At 38.4% G+C, this 17,682-nt stretch overlaps 1 protein-coding gene across 2 annotated transcripts in view; it reads left to right on the forward strand.

Annotated features, from left to right (window-relative positions):
* Positions 1-17,682, forward strand: part of LOC126412167 (phosphomevalonate kinase) — a 71,501-nt gene that overhangs the window by 627 nt on the left and 53,192 nt on the right. Inside the window, exon 1 of one of the 2 annotated variants that reach the window (XM_050081642.1) lies at positions 201-269. The exons of the other annotated variant lie outside the window; for it this stretch is intronic. Coding sequence (XP_049937599.1) covers positions 268-269 — 2 coding nt within the window. The 5' untranslated portion in view covers positions 201-267. Of the gene's footprint in view, positions 1-200; positions 270-17,682 lie in introns of those variants that run through there. 2 annotated transcript variants of the gene reach the window in all.

Here is a 17,682-nt window from a genome sequence, read left to right on the forward strand (position 1 = left end):
GGTAAAATGGAGTCAACAATCTTAACGTTTTGCATATGTTGCACTTTTCAGTAATGAACGAATGTTGAAAAAAGCTGCACAACCGTTCAGTCAGATCTCGGTAAGATTGTGTGGTTCAAAGGTTGTTAACCTGGACAACTATATAGAAAATGTGCCTTGTCTTTTCAATAGCATATTTGCTTTGTTGTTGTGCAAATGTACAAGTAAATTCTATGTGAATACTGTATAATGAAAATAGAAGATACAAGTACACACATAAAATAGCACATGTAAGATAAAAAAGAAAGTGATCCAGATATATTTATTTATTGAGTCATTCGAATCCTACATGTATAGAACATGTACAAGGATATTTGTCATGGTTAAGACTTTACAACATAAAATACTGTTTGTATGCAGTCCTAGGGTCTAGATATTTAAGTAATTTAGCAAAGAATCATACATCCAATAAACATTAGAGACAACACACAAAGTAGAATATTCATAATGCATATTTATTTTGGTTGTTTGGTTTCTAAGCACGGTACTCTGTCAGACTTAAAAGCAATGATCAATTAAATATGCCTTTAGTTCAGCCTTAAAACTACTGAGTTTACTTATTGGTCTGGTGGATCGTTGTAAATTTTTGTACTAGTATGTAGAGTGCCTTCTTGGCACAGTGATGTTCACATCTGCTTCGTATGAAGATCAGATTTTTGTCTTTATTGTATGCATGTTTATCTTCATTTTTAATAAGATATGTGGGTGTCTATCAATATATCGTTTTACAAAAACTGTCATTTCGTAGATAAAAATGCAAGGAAGAGGAAGAATTAACTTTTTTTTTTAAATATGGCTCTGCATGATTTCCTTTGTTGTTACATTACCCAGAAGATTATGCCATACTTAATTACAGACAGTACATAGAAGTAGTGTACATTTAACAGGCTGTCTTTGCTGCAACAACTTTTTAAGATCCCCATTATGTATCAGGTTTTTCTTAGTTTTCTTTGCAAATATTCAGTGCGTATCTCCCATTTTGTGTTGTTGTGGAGCCAGAGACACAGAAATTTTGTGCTGTCAGTACTTTCAAGAACTCTGCCCCTTAGTTCTGTTTGTATATTTGGCTGGTGCCTTCTTTTTGGATTGTAGAAGTTCAGTGTTAGGCTTACTGTCTTTTCTTTGTTTATAATAAGCTTGTTATAGCTGAATTTCTGTTCTATGCTGTTCATTGTTTGGATAGCAGAGTCTCTTAGTTTTTCTTGTTTTCCCACTAATAAGGGTTGGAGGGTAGTTTGGCAGTATAAGGTCATTGATATAGAGGAGAAGCAGAATGGATTCTAATACTGATCCTTGAGGGACGCCATATTTCACGTTTTCATAACCTAAGTAGTAGTAGCTGATTTTGTTACGGTCAGTATATTGCACTTCAACCACCTACTTGCGTCCACATAGGTATGTCCTGAGTCACTCATTGGATATACCTCTAATTCCTAAGTGGTCAAGCTTTTGCAGTAGATTATTATGGTCAATGATGTCGAAAGCTTTGGATAAATCAAGGCATTTGCCTGTCACAAAATTGCTCTTATCCGGTTTAGCATAGATTTCTTTAAGAAATTCAAGTATTGCACTCTTAGTTGTATAGCCTTTCCTGAAACCACGCTGTGAGCGAGAGAGAGTTTTATGTTTATTTAGGAAATCAGACAATCTCATATAAAAACATTTTCTAAAATTTTTGAAAATACAGACAGTAGGGCTTTTGGCCCATAATTTGAAATGCCTTCCAGATTTCCTTTTTTGGCAGTGGTTTAAGTTTTGCTATTAATGTATAATGTGAATGTAAAATGACTCGTTACACATTATTACAATAAATAATGCAAATGATCCATGGAACTTGAAACTAAATAAACTAAATATAGAAATTTATATGTGTTGTGCACATGCCTGTATTATTACATATTCATAGTCTGTTCCTCATATGCCTGTACTCTTGTATTCTCTAATCAGCAAATTGTTTTCCACGCACTTTAATTCAGTAATAGTTTTACATCAACATCCCCTGATAATTATTGTCCGATCTCATTCATACGACTCATGTAAAAAATTATAGAATATTGTATGCACCAACAGATGAACCTGCACTTCGAGCAAAATAATGTGCTTAGCTCCGCACAGGATGGTTTCAGATCTTTTCTGCACTGTCAAAGCTGTTGAGACCATCATCACAAAAGTGTATGATTCCTTTGAGAGTAAGAAAACAACTGGTGCAACACTTCTGGATTTGCCAGAAGCTTTTGATACTGTCACTCATAGTTGTTGTTGTTGTTGTTGTGGTCTTCAGTCCTGAGACTGGTTTGATGCAGCTCTCATGCTACTCTATCCTGTGCAAGCTTCTTCGTCTCCCAGTACTTACAGCAACCTACATACTTCTGAATCTGCTTATTGTATTCATCTCTTGGTCTCCCTCTACGATTTTTACCCTCCTCGCTGCCCTCCAATGCTAAATTTGTGATCCCTTGATGCCTCAGAATATTTCCTACCAACCGGTCCCTTCTTCTTGTCAAGTTGTGCCACAAACTCCTCTTCTCCCCAATTCTATTCAATACCACCTCATTAGTTATGTGATCTACCCATCTAATCTTCAGCATTCTTCTGTAGAACCACATTTTGAAGGCTTCTATTCTCTTCTTGTCCAAACTGTTTATTGTCCATGTTTCACTTCCATACATGGCTACACTCCATACAAATACTTTCAGAAACAACTTCCTAACACTTAAATCTATACTTGATGTTAATAAATTTCTCTTCATCAGAAATGCTTTCCTTGCCGTTGCCAGTCTACATTTTATATCCTCTCTACTTCCCCAAATAGCAAAACTCCTCTACTACTTTAAGTGTCTCATTTCCTAATCTAATTCCCTCAGCATCACCCAACTTAATTCGACTACATTCCATTATCCTCGTTTTCCTTTTGTTGAAGTTCATCTTATATCCTCCTTTCAAGACACTGTCCATTCCGTTCAACTGTTCTTCCAAGTCCTTTGCTGTCTCTGACAGAATTACAATGTCATCAGCGAACCTCGAAGTTTTTATTTCTTCTCCATGGATTTTAATACCTACTCATAGTATACTTATCAAAAAGCTCCGGTACTACAGAGTTTGAGAGTATGCTCTTCACCTTATTGAGTCATACCTAAGCAACAGAGGGCAGATGGCAGCTATAAACAACCAAAGATCAGGCTCATTACCTGTTACGAAAGGCATTCCACAGGGCTGGGTACTGGCTCCATTCTTGTTCAATGTACACACAATGATTTACCATCATTCTTCCCATGTTGTATGCAGATGAGATAACACTAATCATACAGGTTGATGCAATAATTGATAACAGGCAAATTGTTTGCAAATTAATAGTAATACTAAAGACATTGTTTTCACTTTAAGTGTCTCCAATGAAGATTACAAAATAATTAAACTGTTAGGTTTCTACATAAATCAGAAACTCAGTTGGGCGAGCTACACAGAAAAATTGTGCTCAGAAAAAAAGGAAGGAAGTAAGAGAGAATCTTCTGAAGATAACTAGAAAGAGTTCAGTATTATGACAGTCCGTGGACTCTATATGTAAAGCAGCCTTCTAAGTATCAGAGAGAATTTAAATAATTTTAACCTTAAGATGTCTGTACATGAACACAACCCAAGAACCAGATAATTAATTGCTACGCCCAACAGTAGGTCAGCTAAGCTACAACAGCTACAAATATCTAGGTACCAGATTTTTCAATAGACTTCCAAAATATGCCCATTCTGTTTACTACAGTATATTTGAAATTGGTTTAGAGGAGTGGTTTAGGGCGAAAGCATACTACTCCATAAAAGAGTATGAGGAATCAGACTTAGTGACGTAAAAGTTCTGACAAATTACTGTCATACTAAGTTGAAACAAATTGTTGGGTAAAAGGTTCCTGCATATATAATTTTCATGCTATATGTAATGATGTGTCATTGATGTAAATATCATAACGTTTTATGCACCTCATGTTTTGATAGCATTATATGTAAATATTTACACGAATGAAATGTAAAATGTTCCAAGGTGAATAAACTATTAGATGATCATCAGACAACAGCTGTTAAATATATAAACATAATGAAAATGATAATGAGTGAAAGAGGGTATTTTCAGTTTTGGCTTAATATATACATAACATCAAAAAGTGAATGGTCATTGTAGTCACTTATAGAATAAAAAACATTGTTCAAGTTTTATATTTTCTAATTTAAATTTTTTTCATCTCCTAACTTCTGATGTAAACGGGCAGTCTGGTTTGTTGTGTATGGAGTGCTGTGCTATTTTGGATGTTTGGCTTATACTGAAAGTTTGATTTTAATCTAGTGATGTGGTCAAGCCCACCTGCGTATTTTTAAGTTCATTTTGGTCTCAATAAGACCTTTCAGTCATTCTGAAATTGCAAGTTGCTGCTGCAGGCTATAGGTTTCATTCAATATAGTTTTATTCAACCAGTCACTGGACAAGTTTGAAATTTCAAAATTATTAACCACTTTCCATAACTGTGTAGTGGTAATAGCAATCACCATACCTCCAAGCATAAAATGTATAACTTTTTTAAATAAGATGTTGTATAGTTTTCTGCATGGTACAACTCTGACATTCTTTACACTGATTTTGCTGTGCGTGACAAATTTTCCTTGAATTTTCATGTAGACTCACTTATTCAGTGAAATATTGATTTCAATATTAACAAGTATTGGTGCTGTTTTAAGCCATTAATTCATAACTGAAAAGTATACCACCAGAGATAGCATTTAGATAGTTTCAAATGTTTATTTATTTATTTATTCACCCTTTGACCATTCGGCACAACATAAGCGTATAGGACGTACCAGAAACTTACACACACACACACACACACACACACACACACACACATACACAATGGCCACCGTGTCAGTGGTGCATTGACGTCCGCTCTGTGCTTTGTTTGCGAGTGCACATAGTGCCATTGATGCCACTGTCAGTGAGTGCAGTCTGTGCAGTTGATACTGTGATTGTTAAAGGTGTGTAAATACTCTTCGTGATTTTATATGTGTGTAACAGTTGTTACTCAGTTGCCTGGGTTGTGATGCACAGTGTCGGTTTGCAAAATGTCAGCGTGGCTTACATCAGCAGCAACGGTATCAGCTGACACACCACCGGCCACCTGAGACATCAGCTTCAGCAGTGGAGGTGGCATGTGACATCAGCGATAGCAGAAACAGCAGACGCGTCAGCAACAATGGTGTCTGTATGTGAGTGGCACCAAGCAAAGTAGAATCAGGACTGAGGAACATCATTCAACTGGCATGTGACAATTTGCCCTGTTTTTTCTGTTTTTAGCCTACAGCCAAAGAGACCAGAAACTGACTATATTTTAGAAAAATAGAAGTGATTTTTGCTCCGAATACCTCATGCTGTGAAGAATTTGGGATGCGCTCTTTGTGCCTATCTGATTGCACTGTCTCCATATCCATGTGAAATCATGGGTACTGGAGAAAACTACTCGCTCTCTGCTGGTGGCAGCCACCACTAGTCCATGTAGCGACAGTGATCACCAAAACTAGTAATCAACATTATTTCAGAAGGAAAACAAAATGACAGCACACTAAGCGGTAGAAAAACGGGCTATAAAATGAAGTACCTTTGTGAAACGGCATCGTTGGTAACATCTTCGGCTGCATCGACTGTAGAAAAGATCACCATACTTGACGATATTCTTATGGAGCTTCAAAATGAACTGAGGCATAAAAGAACCTTAACAGTTATACCAGCAACAGGGAGAAACAAAATTTGGACACTTGTCATCACTCGAGCAAAATTAGAAGAGCAGAATGAGGGAAATAAATAAATAAATATCAGTTACATAAAGAATTAACTAATGGCAATGCACCAGATGCGCTAGAACGAATGCACCATCTGGAATCAGAAATAACTGATCTCAAATCAGAAAGTCAAAGATTAAGAACAGAAAGTAAGTCAACTCCACTGTCCTTTGCCACAGTTGCGGCCGCTGGCTCAGCTTCAAAGCTGAAGAGCAGAGTAGGAGAACGCATACGGCAATCTGAATCAAAACAGTTGAGTGTTCTCTTCTTCAAATTGGAAAACAATCACGATGCCAATCAATCCCACACAAGACAAAGTAAAAATAAAAGCAGTCAGATCCACAACAAACACAGTCATCTTAGAAACAGAAACACAAGCAGATAAAAGGAAAATTGTAGAAAAGACAGCACAACTAAAAGATACTAGATATGAAGAACCGAGGAAATTCTGACCTCACCTCGCAGTGTATCAAGTTGGAACTACTCAGGAACTGATCAGGACTTCCTGGAGTAACTATATGACATCAGTTTAAGTGAGCACATCTCTAAGGAGGAGTTCTACCAGGAAGTCAAAATGAAGTTCAAAACGGGCTCACAATGTAAATGAGCAGTTAATAACATCCTGGAAGTCACTTCAAGGGTTTGTTTTTTCTGCTGCAAAGGGAAAAAGTTAATGTTGAGTTCTACTCTTTACACATCAAAGATTGTGTGGCAGTTCAGAAATGTTTCAGCTGCTGGGCACTAGGTCACTCACCAAAATGTTGCAATAAAGAACCTGTATGTGAAAAATGTGCAAAGCCAGCCACAAGAAGTTAGAATGCTGAGAGGAAGCCACAGTTGGATGTATACCATGAAATTACAGGAACAGGACCTGTGATATGGCAGGGGGACCTGACTGCCCTATCTACAAGAAATTGTAGGACAGGCAATTAGAGCACATCGAATATGACGTTATTGACAACATTCACTAACAAGGAGCACAAGTACAATGGTCAGACACTGAAGCCCTCCTTACAGGTGGATGTAGATGTGCAAAGAAACAATACATGCAAGTGAAAACATAAGAAACCATCAACTAAAATGAGAGATTGGTGGTGTGCCCTTAGCAACAACATGTGGGTATTGCACAATTAACAAAGCTAGAAACAAACACACTTACATTACTGCAAACTGACATAATTATGGCAAAGATATTTTAACATCACTGATTACATAGATGAGGTGTGTGCAGGGAGCCGTTGAGTACCTCATAGGAAGGCAGATAAAACACAAAATGATCCAGTGGACGATCTTCCAGACCAAACTTCTGCTACAAGAGGAAGAGCTGGAAGAGGACATTTTCTACCAATGTAGTGGGCAATGTAACAAAACAGTCAGAAAACAAACACAAAAGGATACATAGGGCACCTCACTGAGACCAATACATATTCATTTCACAGCACTGAAAAATAAGGAACAGTTATACATATTGACACACCAGTACAAGAAACATGAAAAGGTACGACACCTGTTGACAGTTCACTAGGTCAAAACACAGCATTAAAATTACATTCAGAACATGATTCTAGTAAATGCAGGCCTTACATAAAGCCCATACGTTTTACATATGGTAGCAGCACACACGGCATGGACGCACAGTGAAAATAGCCACAAAGAAAAGACTCAATTGCCAAATAACTTTGAAATAGGCAAACAGTATTCAAAAAACAGAGATATTGGAAGTAGAATGTTAAACTCAAACAATCTACCTAATAATACAGTTAAAAATACTTCATCCATATGCAATTCCCAGTGTACACAAACAATAGAGGAAGACAAATCTCAGGATGTTTCACAGGACACACCCAGAAACCCCAAACAACACAATCATAATGAATTGATTACAGCAATTTTGAGAGTAACTTATGCATAAGTAGATAACAGCGAAAACAATCAATTATTGATAAAATTATTTAATTAGATGGATAAAAAATCTACTCCCCAAGTGGTGGCAGAACACTTCAACCCTTCTGCCTGAAGGAGGAGCCACTGGCTCCGAAAGCTTGCCAACCACAACAGTCTTTTGTGTGTGTGTGTGCGTGTGTGTGTGTGTGTTTGTGTGTGTGTGTGTGTGTGTGTGTGTTTGTTTTGTGCTGCCGATTGGTGGGTAGATTATGCATAAGTAGGTTAGAAAATAGGGAAATTTTCCAGACTGCTTTTGATGAAGCAAACTGGGATAATTTGAATGCCCCTCTTGTTTTGCCATCTGCCTCCTTAAATTCATTTTTTCACTTTTAACTATTTACCATTAACATACGTGAATATAATCCAAATTTTCAAAAAAGAGAAAGGTTGGCCCTCAGTTTTGAAGAATATAACACCAGATCTAATTTTGTTCTTAGTTTTATGTATGTAATTGATTTTCTAATTTATTTTGACTGTTATTAGTTAGTACCTTTCATTACAGGGCAAAATCGGTAATTGTTTCGTAACTTCAGTTGTTGTGATCTGTATGTAATTATTTTGTATGGGGATTTTTATATGGCCAGTTCACATAAGTATAAATTTGAAAAAAACATATGTACTGTAGTTTTTATAAGATTTCTTATGTAACAATTTTTTTGTGTGTACATTGTTAAACCCGATTGTGGTCACTGAATTGCCCATTTAGTTATTAGCAATATCTTATCTGGTCAATCCAATGAGGGGGTGATGTGATGAACGAAGCTCGCACAATTCTCCTCTTGTTTTGCCATCTGCCTCCTTAATTTTTTTTCCCACTAATTAACAGTTACAGTGGAAGAGACATTGAGGAAGATGAAGGGAGGGAAGTCACCAGTTCTGGATGAGCTAAGTGTAGAGATGGTGAGAGCAGCAGGAGAGGTAGGGATACAATGGCTATATCAAGTAATGAAAATTGTGTGAAGACAGAAGATGATCCCAGAAGACTGGAAGAATGGAATAATTGTCCCAGTCTTTAAGAAGGGAAATAAAAAAGAATGCAAGAACTATTGGGGGATTACATTGATGAGTCATTGTGCAAAGACTTTTGAGAAAATTTTGGAAGCACGAATTTGGACAAAATTAGAAGGAAGAAAGAGAGAAGAGCAACATGGCTTCGGAACAGGAAGGTCCATGGTGGATCTAATTTTTGCTGTAAGACAGCTGCAGGAACAACACTATGAATATGGAATAGATCTTCCTGGACAATGAAAAAGTGTATGATAGTGTACGTAGAAGTAAAGTGTGGAAAGCTCTGGAGAACAGAGGAGGAGCAAAACAGATTATTTGGAGGATAAGGGAAATGTACCATGGAATTGTACTTAGGACCGAGAACCTGCCAGCTGTTTCCCTACAACAGAGCGTACCAACAAAATGATACTTAGGATGGAGAATCTGCCAGCTCTGCAGACTCTTAGGACAAGCGTGTGCATAAAGAGGTGAAGGTTTGAACATAGACAAAGTTTATAAGGTCTTTATCAGGGCAAATGGGCACATTTATTATGATGCTAAAGAGACAACACGTAAGTGCTATGCCTGTACTAGAAACCCCCCACTGTGACGATCTTACAACTAAACTGCAATAGGAGCACTTTGGTTGGAGTGGAACTGCGCAGACTTGTGAATGAAGTACAGGCAGATACAATATGTCTCCAAGAGCCATATATGCATTGCACGGGACTTCCAGGCCTTCCCAAACATCTCATAACAGTTACCAGGTCCTAAAATGCGAAGGCTGAAATTGTAATAGTGAGCATAAATTACACAGTCAGAAAAGTAACACAGGTTTGTTCTGGACATGTAACCACAGCTGAAGCTATGCATGGATAAGAATTTTGGATTATCATATCCATGTGTGCACAGTATTCATATGACATAGAGCCTTTTGCAGCCATCGTCATTTGATAAGTGGCGCTATTCCACCACTTCATACACATTGCACCCAAGTTTTAACTGTCCGCCACTTGCTGATGGAATGCCCATTTTTTAACTGTTTACATTCTCGCTTCGGTTTGCTGTCTGAGTTATTGGCCATTTTCACAAATGATGTGCAGGCTGTCGACCACGTTTTACTTTTTATCCAGCAAAGCAATATGGCGAAGGCCATTTAATTTTTAGTTTTGGACCTCTGTTTCTGTATGGTGTCTTTTTTAGCCCTTTCTCCATGTCCCTGTTTTTAGCTGTCTTCTCTTATGTTAATTAAAACTGATGTATAGCCGTTTGCTCCTGTCTGTCTGTCTGTCCTCTCTGTCTTCATGTTCTATAGTTTTGACTTGGGCGCAAGTGACCCCAGTTGTTTTTGCGCCTTAAAGCAAAAGAAAACCAAACCAAACATACACAAACACGAACACACAAACTTCACACCCACAAAAACAACATTTTCTTCTAAGCAAGGCTGACTGGCAATAATTAGGGATGTGGTTGAAGAATTTTCCCTCCATACTGTCAGTGGTAGCATAGACTATAAAGCTGATATTCTGACAGATCTGCTTCAAAAAGCACAACAATTAACTATCCCAAAGACCGACCATGCACTGAAACAGAAACTCCCCTGGTTCACTAAGTTAACAAAACGAAGGGCAGATGCTAGAGACAAAAGGAAACATTTCCAAAAAGCAAAAACAGGCACAAGAGAGGGGGGTGTAAGATTGGAACTATACCGTGATGCGAAGCAAAAAGAAAAAACAAATTATGCAAGACCAGACAAGATCACTGGAACAATTTTTTCAAATTTCAGCTACAAAACCGTTTACACTTCTAATAGGTAAGGTAAAGATGCTGACAGTACAGTCAGCTTTTAGGCACATGGATGGCACTACTTCAAGGGGCTGGAGGTGTTCAGCAGAGAACTTGCTGAATACAATTCCTGATGATGAAAAAGCGAATGACCAGCAACATCACACAGACTTATGATGACAAATGGAGGACACCTACACAAATGGCTCCATTACTGTCCCACTTGCCCAGGAAGAGGTAGTGTTACCAATAAAACAAAGAATAAGAAGACTCGCAGTCCAGATGGCATACATCCAGAAAACATTAAAAATACTGTTGCACATGTCAGCCCCTTTGTAACAGAGCACTGAATGAAGCACTGCCATGTGGAAAACAGTGAATGCAGTAATCATAAAAAAATCAGAGGATCGGGGCCCAGCAGACCCAAAGAATTACAGGCCCATCTGGCTCTCGAACACTTTGGCTAAGGTGCAGGAGGGTCTCCTGTGCAACCGTCTATGGTCACACATGACGCTATCTGACCTTAGTCCGCATGATTATGGTTTTAGGCCAAAAATCTCAATAAACAATGTAGTTAACCAGGTACTGGAAATAATACAGGACATACATGAAAAATAAGCAGTAGCAATAGGTATAGCACATGCTTTCAATAATCTCTGGTGGCCTGCCTTGTTCACGAATCTATATATGCAGACACCAACAGTCTTAACAATAGCTTACTCAACTACTGCAAAGATAGGTTGATGCAGTGGGTAGCAGGAACACAAAAGGATGCCCATAAGGCTCAGTCTGTGCACCAATTTTCTGGGATATTGCCATAGACTGAAGATTGGTTTTTGCAGTGCACAGAGACGTGTGAGAGGGAATGCTGACGTGATCGGTGATACCAACAGAAACTGCAACGTTTAGCTTCACCATGTAGTTTGGATACTACAACTGCTAGGCCACTGGCGTTGGCAGAAATGTAAAAACAGGGAAGTCGACATGAAGTGTTCTGGACAAATCCGATATGTGACAAAAGCAAAAGACGGACCCATGGGACACCTTTAATTGTGCCACTTACAAGGAGTTACCATTGTTAGCAAAGTGGTTATTGCCAAGTGTGAGGGTGCATCATTTTCCTTTCAATTCTTGCTCTAAGGGGGATAAGCAGACTGTTAACTTGTTGATGAACAGAATATCTAATAATAAGTCAATACTTAAATATGCAGCTCTAAAACCAGCAGTATAGTTACTTTTATAGGGTAGTATGTCAATATTTTTAAAAATATCAACAGTCGTAGTAGCAGATGACAGAATAACAACAATACTACAAGTAACACAAACATGGAATTTAGAAATAAGTAGGTAATAGAAATAAAACAATGAATTTTCCTGTTTGTACAAGTAAAACAAATAATTATTTGGTTCTTTAGGTCATTATTTTCAAACATGTAAATGTGTAATTTGTGAAATGTATAAGAGGCAAACTGTAAAATATGAACTTTATAAAAATGTGCATAAACGTACATATTAAGTATATCTTCTGTTTTTTGTTTTGTTTTTCTTTTTTAATTAACTATTTAATTATATAGAAAACTAGAAAAGAACTAAAATTCTGAAAATTGTGTAGCATTCACCTTGTGATGAATTAAAATTACCCTGTGGTAACTGACAGAGCAATGGTGTGGGGAGGCGGGGCAGCAGTGTTGCCAACTTGTAGACAGCCACACTTCACAAGGTGCTGCATGTACCTACATAACAAAGAACACAGCAAGCATGTGGCACTCAAGAAAGAACTACCACTGGGTGGCAGCTGCTCTCTACCACTCGGCTCACTGAAACATCAGTCACAAGGTCATTTCAGTAAGAGTATAGCAACCTGGGAAAACCATGAAAACCCAAGTCAGGATGGCCAGATGGGGCACTAACCCCACTCCTCCCATATGTGAATCCAATACATTAAAACTAACTTAGCCACCTTGCTCAGTACATGACTTGCAAAGAAAAGATATGTATCTAGCTTACAAGAAGTGTATGTCATGCACAAGAAGTATAATCAGTGATGTAACTAAAACATGAACCACTTCATAAAATTACACACACACACACACACACACACACACACACACACACCTGCCAATACTATACCCATTACAACTGTTCTTATAACAGATTCCTATTTCTGAGGAGTCTGAAATAGAGAAAACAGGATACCAACAGCAGCAACATTCTTTTGCAAAGACACACACGGCATAGGTGCTACATCTATTAACAAATTAAGAAGTCCTCAACAATAAATGAGGACCTGGTATTTCTGTAAGGTAACATATTCACTTACACTCTAGAAACACTCAATGACAAATGTTTTTAGCTCTGCTCTAAAAGTCATTTCCTTCTCCATCCTCGTTATGTGTGTTGGGCATGCATGATAAACAATAGCACAAAAGTGGCTCACTTGTCTCTGAAGATGAGTTGTTGTTGCTTGCTGTAGATGGAGGGACCCACAGTTGCGAGTGTTATAACTATGGTAATCGCTTTTAGTTTGCAGGCCTGCAAGATAAGCCCTTGTCATCAACTCACATTTGTATGTGTATGGGGAGTGTACTGTAGTCATACACAACTTTTTAAATAGCCCTATGTGATAAGATTCAAATACCTTTTTTCTGTAATGTAAAAATTTCATTTAAAAGACTCTTAGTTTCACCTCAGAAAACTGTTTTATAAGCTATAAGGGATTAGAAGTAACCAAAGTGAGCCATTCTAGCACCTTCTGAGGAGTGTATTTCAGAGAAAAGCTCTCAAACTGAGTCTCTGTGAGAGATTTCTTACATGATCTTTCAGTTTGTCTTGATCAACATACTTTCCTAAAAGTTTTGTACATCATACTCTTTATAACACACTTCTGCCCAGTACCAGTTGGAATTCTTGGTTTTGGTTCATTTTTACGAACTGAATATAATCTTGCACTGTATATCCAGTTTTTTGGCAATGGAAATTATTCCTGAAAGTTAATGTCCAGGTGACTAATAAATGCAGATGCTTACAAAAATTTTGTAAATCATTTCCTAATGCAATGTTCATACCTGTTGACAGCTGTGTAAGTGAACACTTTACAAAGCATGGTGTGCATAGGAGTAACAGAGGTAAAGAAATCGTATGTGCCAAAATAATAAAAGCCATTTTATCAGCATTTAAAGTCACCAGAATTCCAATTCTCCTGCCTGCAATGGCAAATGTAGAGGGCCCAACTATACCTGTGCAAACAGTGGAAGAACTGATAGAAACATTGTCACAAACTTTAGGTGCAGCAACAGTGATTTTTCCGTCTCAAAAAGCAACCATTAAACATACAACTATCTTCGTGCCTTCATCAACAGCAATTTCAGAAACTTCATCTGTTGCTGACCTTTCATCAGTACTGTCACCCAAGACCCTTCGTCAATATTGGTCCCTCCACAGTCTTTTAGCAGTTTAAGACCTTTCACTACCTGTGTGTGTACATCATCAGCAGTATCAGAGGCAAGCAGAAGCAGCACAAGAAACGGGAAACACACAACTCTGCTTGATTTTTGGTACCCAGCCTTATTTCCAGGACTAACCTAACTCAAAGAACTGCTAGTACACTCCCTACAAACTCTGACTGCAATTTACAGCAGAACAGTGTCGTGAGAACATTGCACTGAAATCCTTTTTAATACACTGCCTATTTATGTGATAACTGCTTATAGAGCTCCTTCAGGAAAGCTACGCATGAGTTCAGAGTTATTCAATTTGGACTATGTAATGCTCAAGCCGCCATTGAATGTACAATGAACAACTTGTTTTGGCACCTTAAATGGAGGTCTTGATGACATTGTCATTTTTCAAAAACATTTGGAGAACATCTAAGCCACCTTATAACCATGTTGACGTGTGTTCTGCCTGGCTATCTCAACTTCAATTCGAAAAAGAACCTCTTTGTTGCCAGAGAAATAAAAATGTTTGAGCACCTAGTGACTGGCAGTGGTGTCCATCACAATCCAGTGAAAATAAGAGCAGTCGGAGATTTTCTGACTCTCAGCACATTTGTGATAGAAGTTTTCTTGGAATGTGCTAATATTATCAGTGATTCATAAAGGACTTCTGTACCAAGGCATGGTCCCTTGCAAGAACTACTACAGGGAGATGCCAAATTTTCCTGGAACCAGGTGCAAAGAGAGACTTTTTTTTGCTCTTAAGAAGGTCCTAACACCATCTCCAGTCTTTAGTGTTGCGAGACAAGGATGCCAAGACAGAACTTCGTACCAACACTAGTGGTTATGGGATGGGTGTAGTTCTATTACAAATTCAGGAAGGTGCTGAAAAGGTGCTAACTTATATTTGTAGAGTACTGTCCAAGTCCGAGATGAACTACAGTACTACCTAAAATGAGTGGCTTGCAGTTGTTTGGGCCATCAACATGTTCCGGCTTCATTTATTGTTATCCAGTGGGATGAAACTTGGTTAACCCTCTCACCATTCTGACAGACCAACATTCTCTATGCTTACTGACTAGTCTGAAGGATCCATCAGGTTGACTGCCGACAATGGCACTTAGGCTTCAGGAATGCAAGGTCACAGTGATACACAAAAACAGGTTGCAGACTGCCTTTCAAGGCATCCTGTGGCAGAAGACAGCAGTGTGGACAAAATCTCAGTCATTACTTCATTAAATCACATTGCTACTGAACAGATCCAGCATTGCTGAAGACCATAGAAGCCTTTAAGGATGAGGAACCAACAAAAGAAGAATTCCAATTAATAAAGTGAACATTGTATATGAGGAACTATAATCCAATGGTTCATAAATGGTTGTTCGTCATCCCACCTCATCTACAGCCAGATATTCTGAAATATTCCCATGATACTCTGACATCTTGTCACATGGAATTTGTGAAGACACTAGATAGAATCAGACAAAGGCATTACTGTCCAGGTCTGTACTGATCCATTAGGCATTATGTTAACCACTGTAAGCGATGGCAGTGACAGAAGCACTTACTGAAATTACATCTGGGGTCTCCCATAAGTCCAAACCCTCGCCCACATCATGGTAAATGGGCAGCAGCCCAAAGTAGGGATGTGACTGATGGGGTGATGTACGGTGGAGACTATGTGTACCCCAGGACCATTCTGGTAGCTGTGAAGACCCAGCAGGAACCCTGAAAAGTGAGGACTATCGGGACTCTGGTGAAGATGTGGTGGCTTGTAGTATGTCTGGTTGGCTTCCCAAAGACAAAGGAAAGAAAACCCTGATTAAAAACTACCCGTCCTCTGGAAGGAGTTGGACATATGCCTGACAACCTGCTCCATAGAAAGAACTCATGTCACGGAACTTCAACAAATTGAAGGTGAACCAATCAGTTGTGACAAAAATTACAGGGAAAGGTTAGTGATAATGGACAAACAGTCATGGGAGAAAGAGTAGAAATATAAAGTGCAAATCAGATTTATCTAATGTAATCTGGAATGTGAATCCTCTGTATCGCCCAGGGAGCCTGACAGAGCAACTAGGTGAAATAATGAAACTGAAATGGAGTATCATAGCTCTACAGGAAGTAAGGTGAAACAAAAGTGGAATCCTAGGAAAGCGAGGAGCTAGTATGTTCTATAGTTTTAGTGCAACCAAGTGGGGTAGCACAGTAGTTAGCACACTGGACTCACATTTTGGAGGACGATGGTTCAAATCCACATCCAATTATCCTGATTTAGATTTTCTGTGCTTTCCCTAAATCGTTTGATTCAAATGCCAAGATGGTTGCTTCAAAAGGGCATGGCCGCTTTCCTTCTCCAGCCTTCCCTAATCTGAGCTTGTGCTTCATCTCTAATGACATCATTGTCGACGGGACAGTAAACACTAATCTCCTCCTCCTCCTCCTTCAGTTTTAGTGTGGATAAGTATGAGCTCGGTATGGGCTTAAGTGCCTTGTGATTGGGTTCACTTGTACCAGTGCTAGGCTCTCAACACTGGATGAAAGTGAAAATTTTCAATTATTTAATAATCAATGCCCATGCTCCAACTGAGGAAAAAAGAAAAGGACTTGTTTTATGAACTCAAGGAAGGAACACATGATTACTGCCCAGTCTACAATGTAAAAATAGTCACTGGTGATCTAAATCCTCAAGTGTGAAGACCACAGATATTTGAACCAACACAAGTCACCAAATGGGAACATTGCTAACCTGATTGATCATGTGTTGATTAATGCAAAGCACAAGTTAGAACTCCTGGACTTAAGGAGCCTCAGAGGCCCAAATGGAGACATTGACCATTTTTTGGTATGGGCACAAGTGAGAGTTAGACTCTCCAGTGCATCTAAAGGACCTCAAACCAAAAAACAGAAATATAATGTGAGAGCTCTAAAATCATCTGTAGTTACAAAGCAGTATGAGGAGAAGATCTCACAAAAAAGATAAAGAATACAGCGGAGATGTCAGCAACGAACCAAGGCACATAAGATGTCCATAGTGTGATACTGATTATGAGATTGCAACAGAAGAAAAGAATGTGGTATACAGAAAAATGTTACAGTCAAATTGCAGAAGAGCGTGAATGAGAGTTTGTAAAGAAAAAGGAGGACTAAAAGGATCCATCAATGAAAAAAGAGAGAGTAGATAAAAGCAAACATTAGAGTATTATAGTTTCTGAGTAATTGAATGAGGCAAGGGAATTGTGTAGGAAGGTAAAAGCTGCTTGGAAACAGTTCAGTGGAAAAACAAGCTTTGTAAAGGGTGAAAGAGGACAAACCATAAGTTAGGGGAAGAGATCTGTGTGAGGTGGCACCAACGTTTGATAAACTCCTCAACTCCAGAATAATACCAAGAGATCTGCAATTGCCTGTTCTCTAAATTTTCTCAATAACGTTTCACAAAAAGAATGTCTTCTTTGCTCCAGGGTTTCCCATTTGAATTGACAAAGCATTTCCATAACACTTGCGTGTTGATCAGATCTAGCAGCATGCTTATTAATTACTTTGACATCTTTGTTTAATCCAACCTGTTGTGAATCCCAAGCACTTTCAGTACTCAAGAATGGGTCACACAACTGTTCTGTACATGGTCTGCTGTTTAGATGAGCTACACTTTTCCTTAAAGTCTCCCAGTGAACGG

This window comes from Schistocerca serialis, chromosome 7 (assembly GCF_023864345.2).
Source record: "Schistocerca serialis cubense isolate TAMUIC-IGC-003099 chromosome 7, iqSchSeri2.2, whole genome shotgun sequence".
NCBI classification, from domain to species: Eukaryota; Metazoa; Arthropoda; class Insecta; order Orthoptera; family Acrididae; genus Schistocerca; species Schistocerca serialis.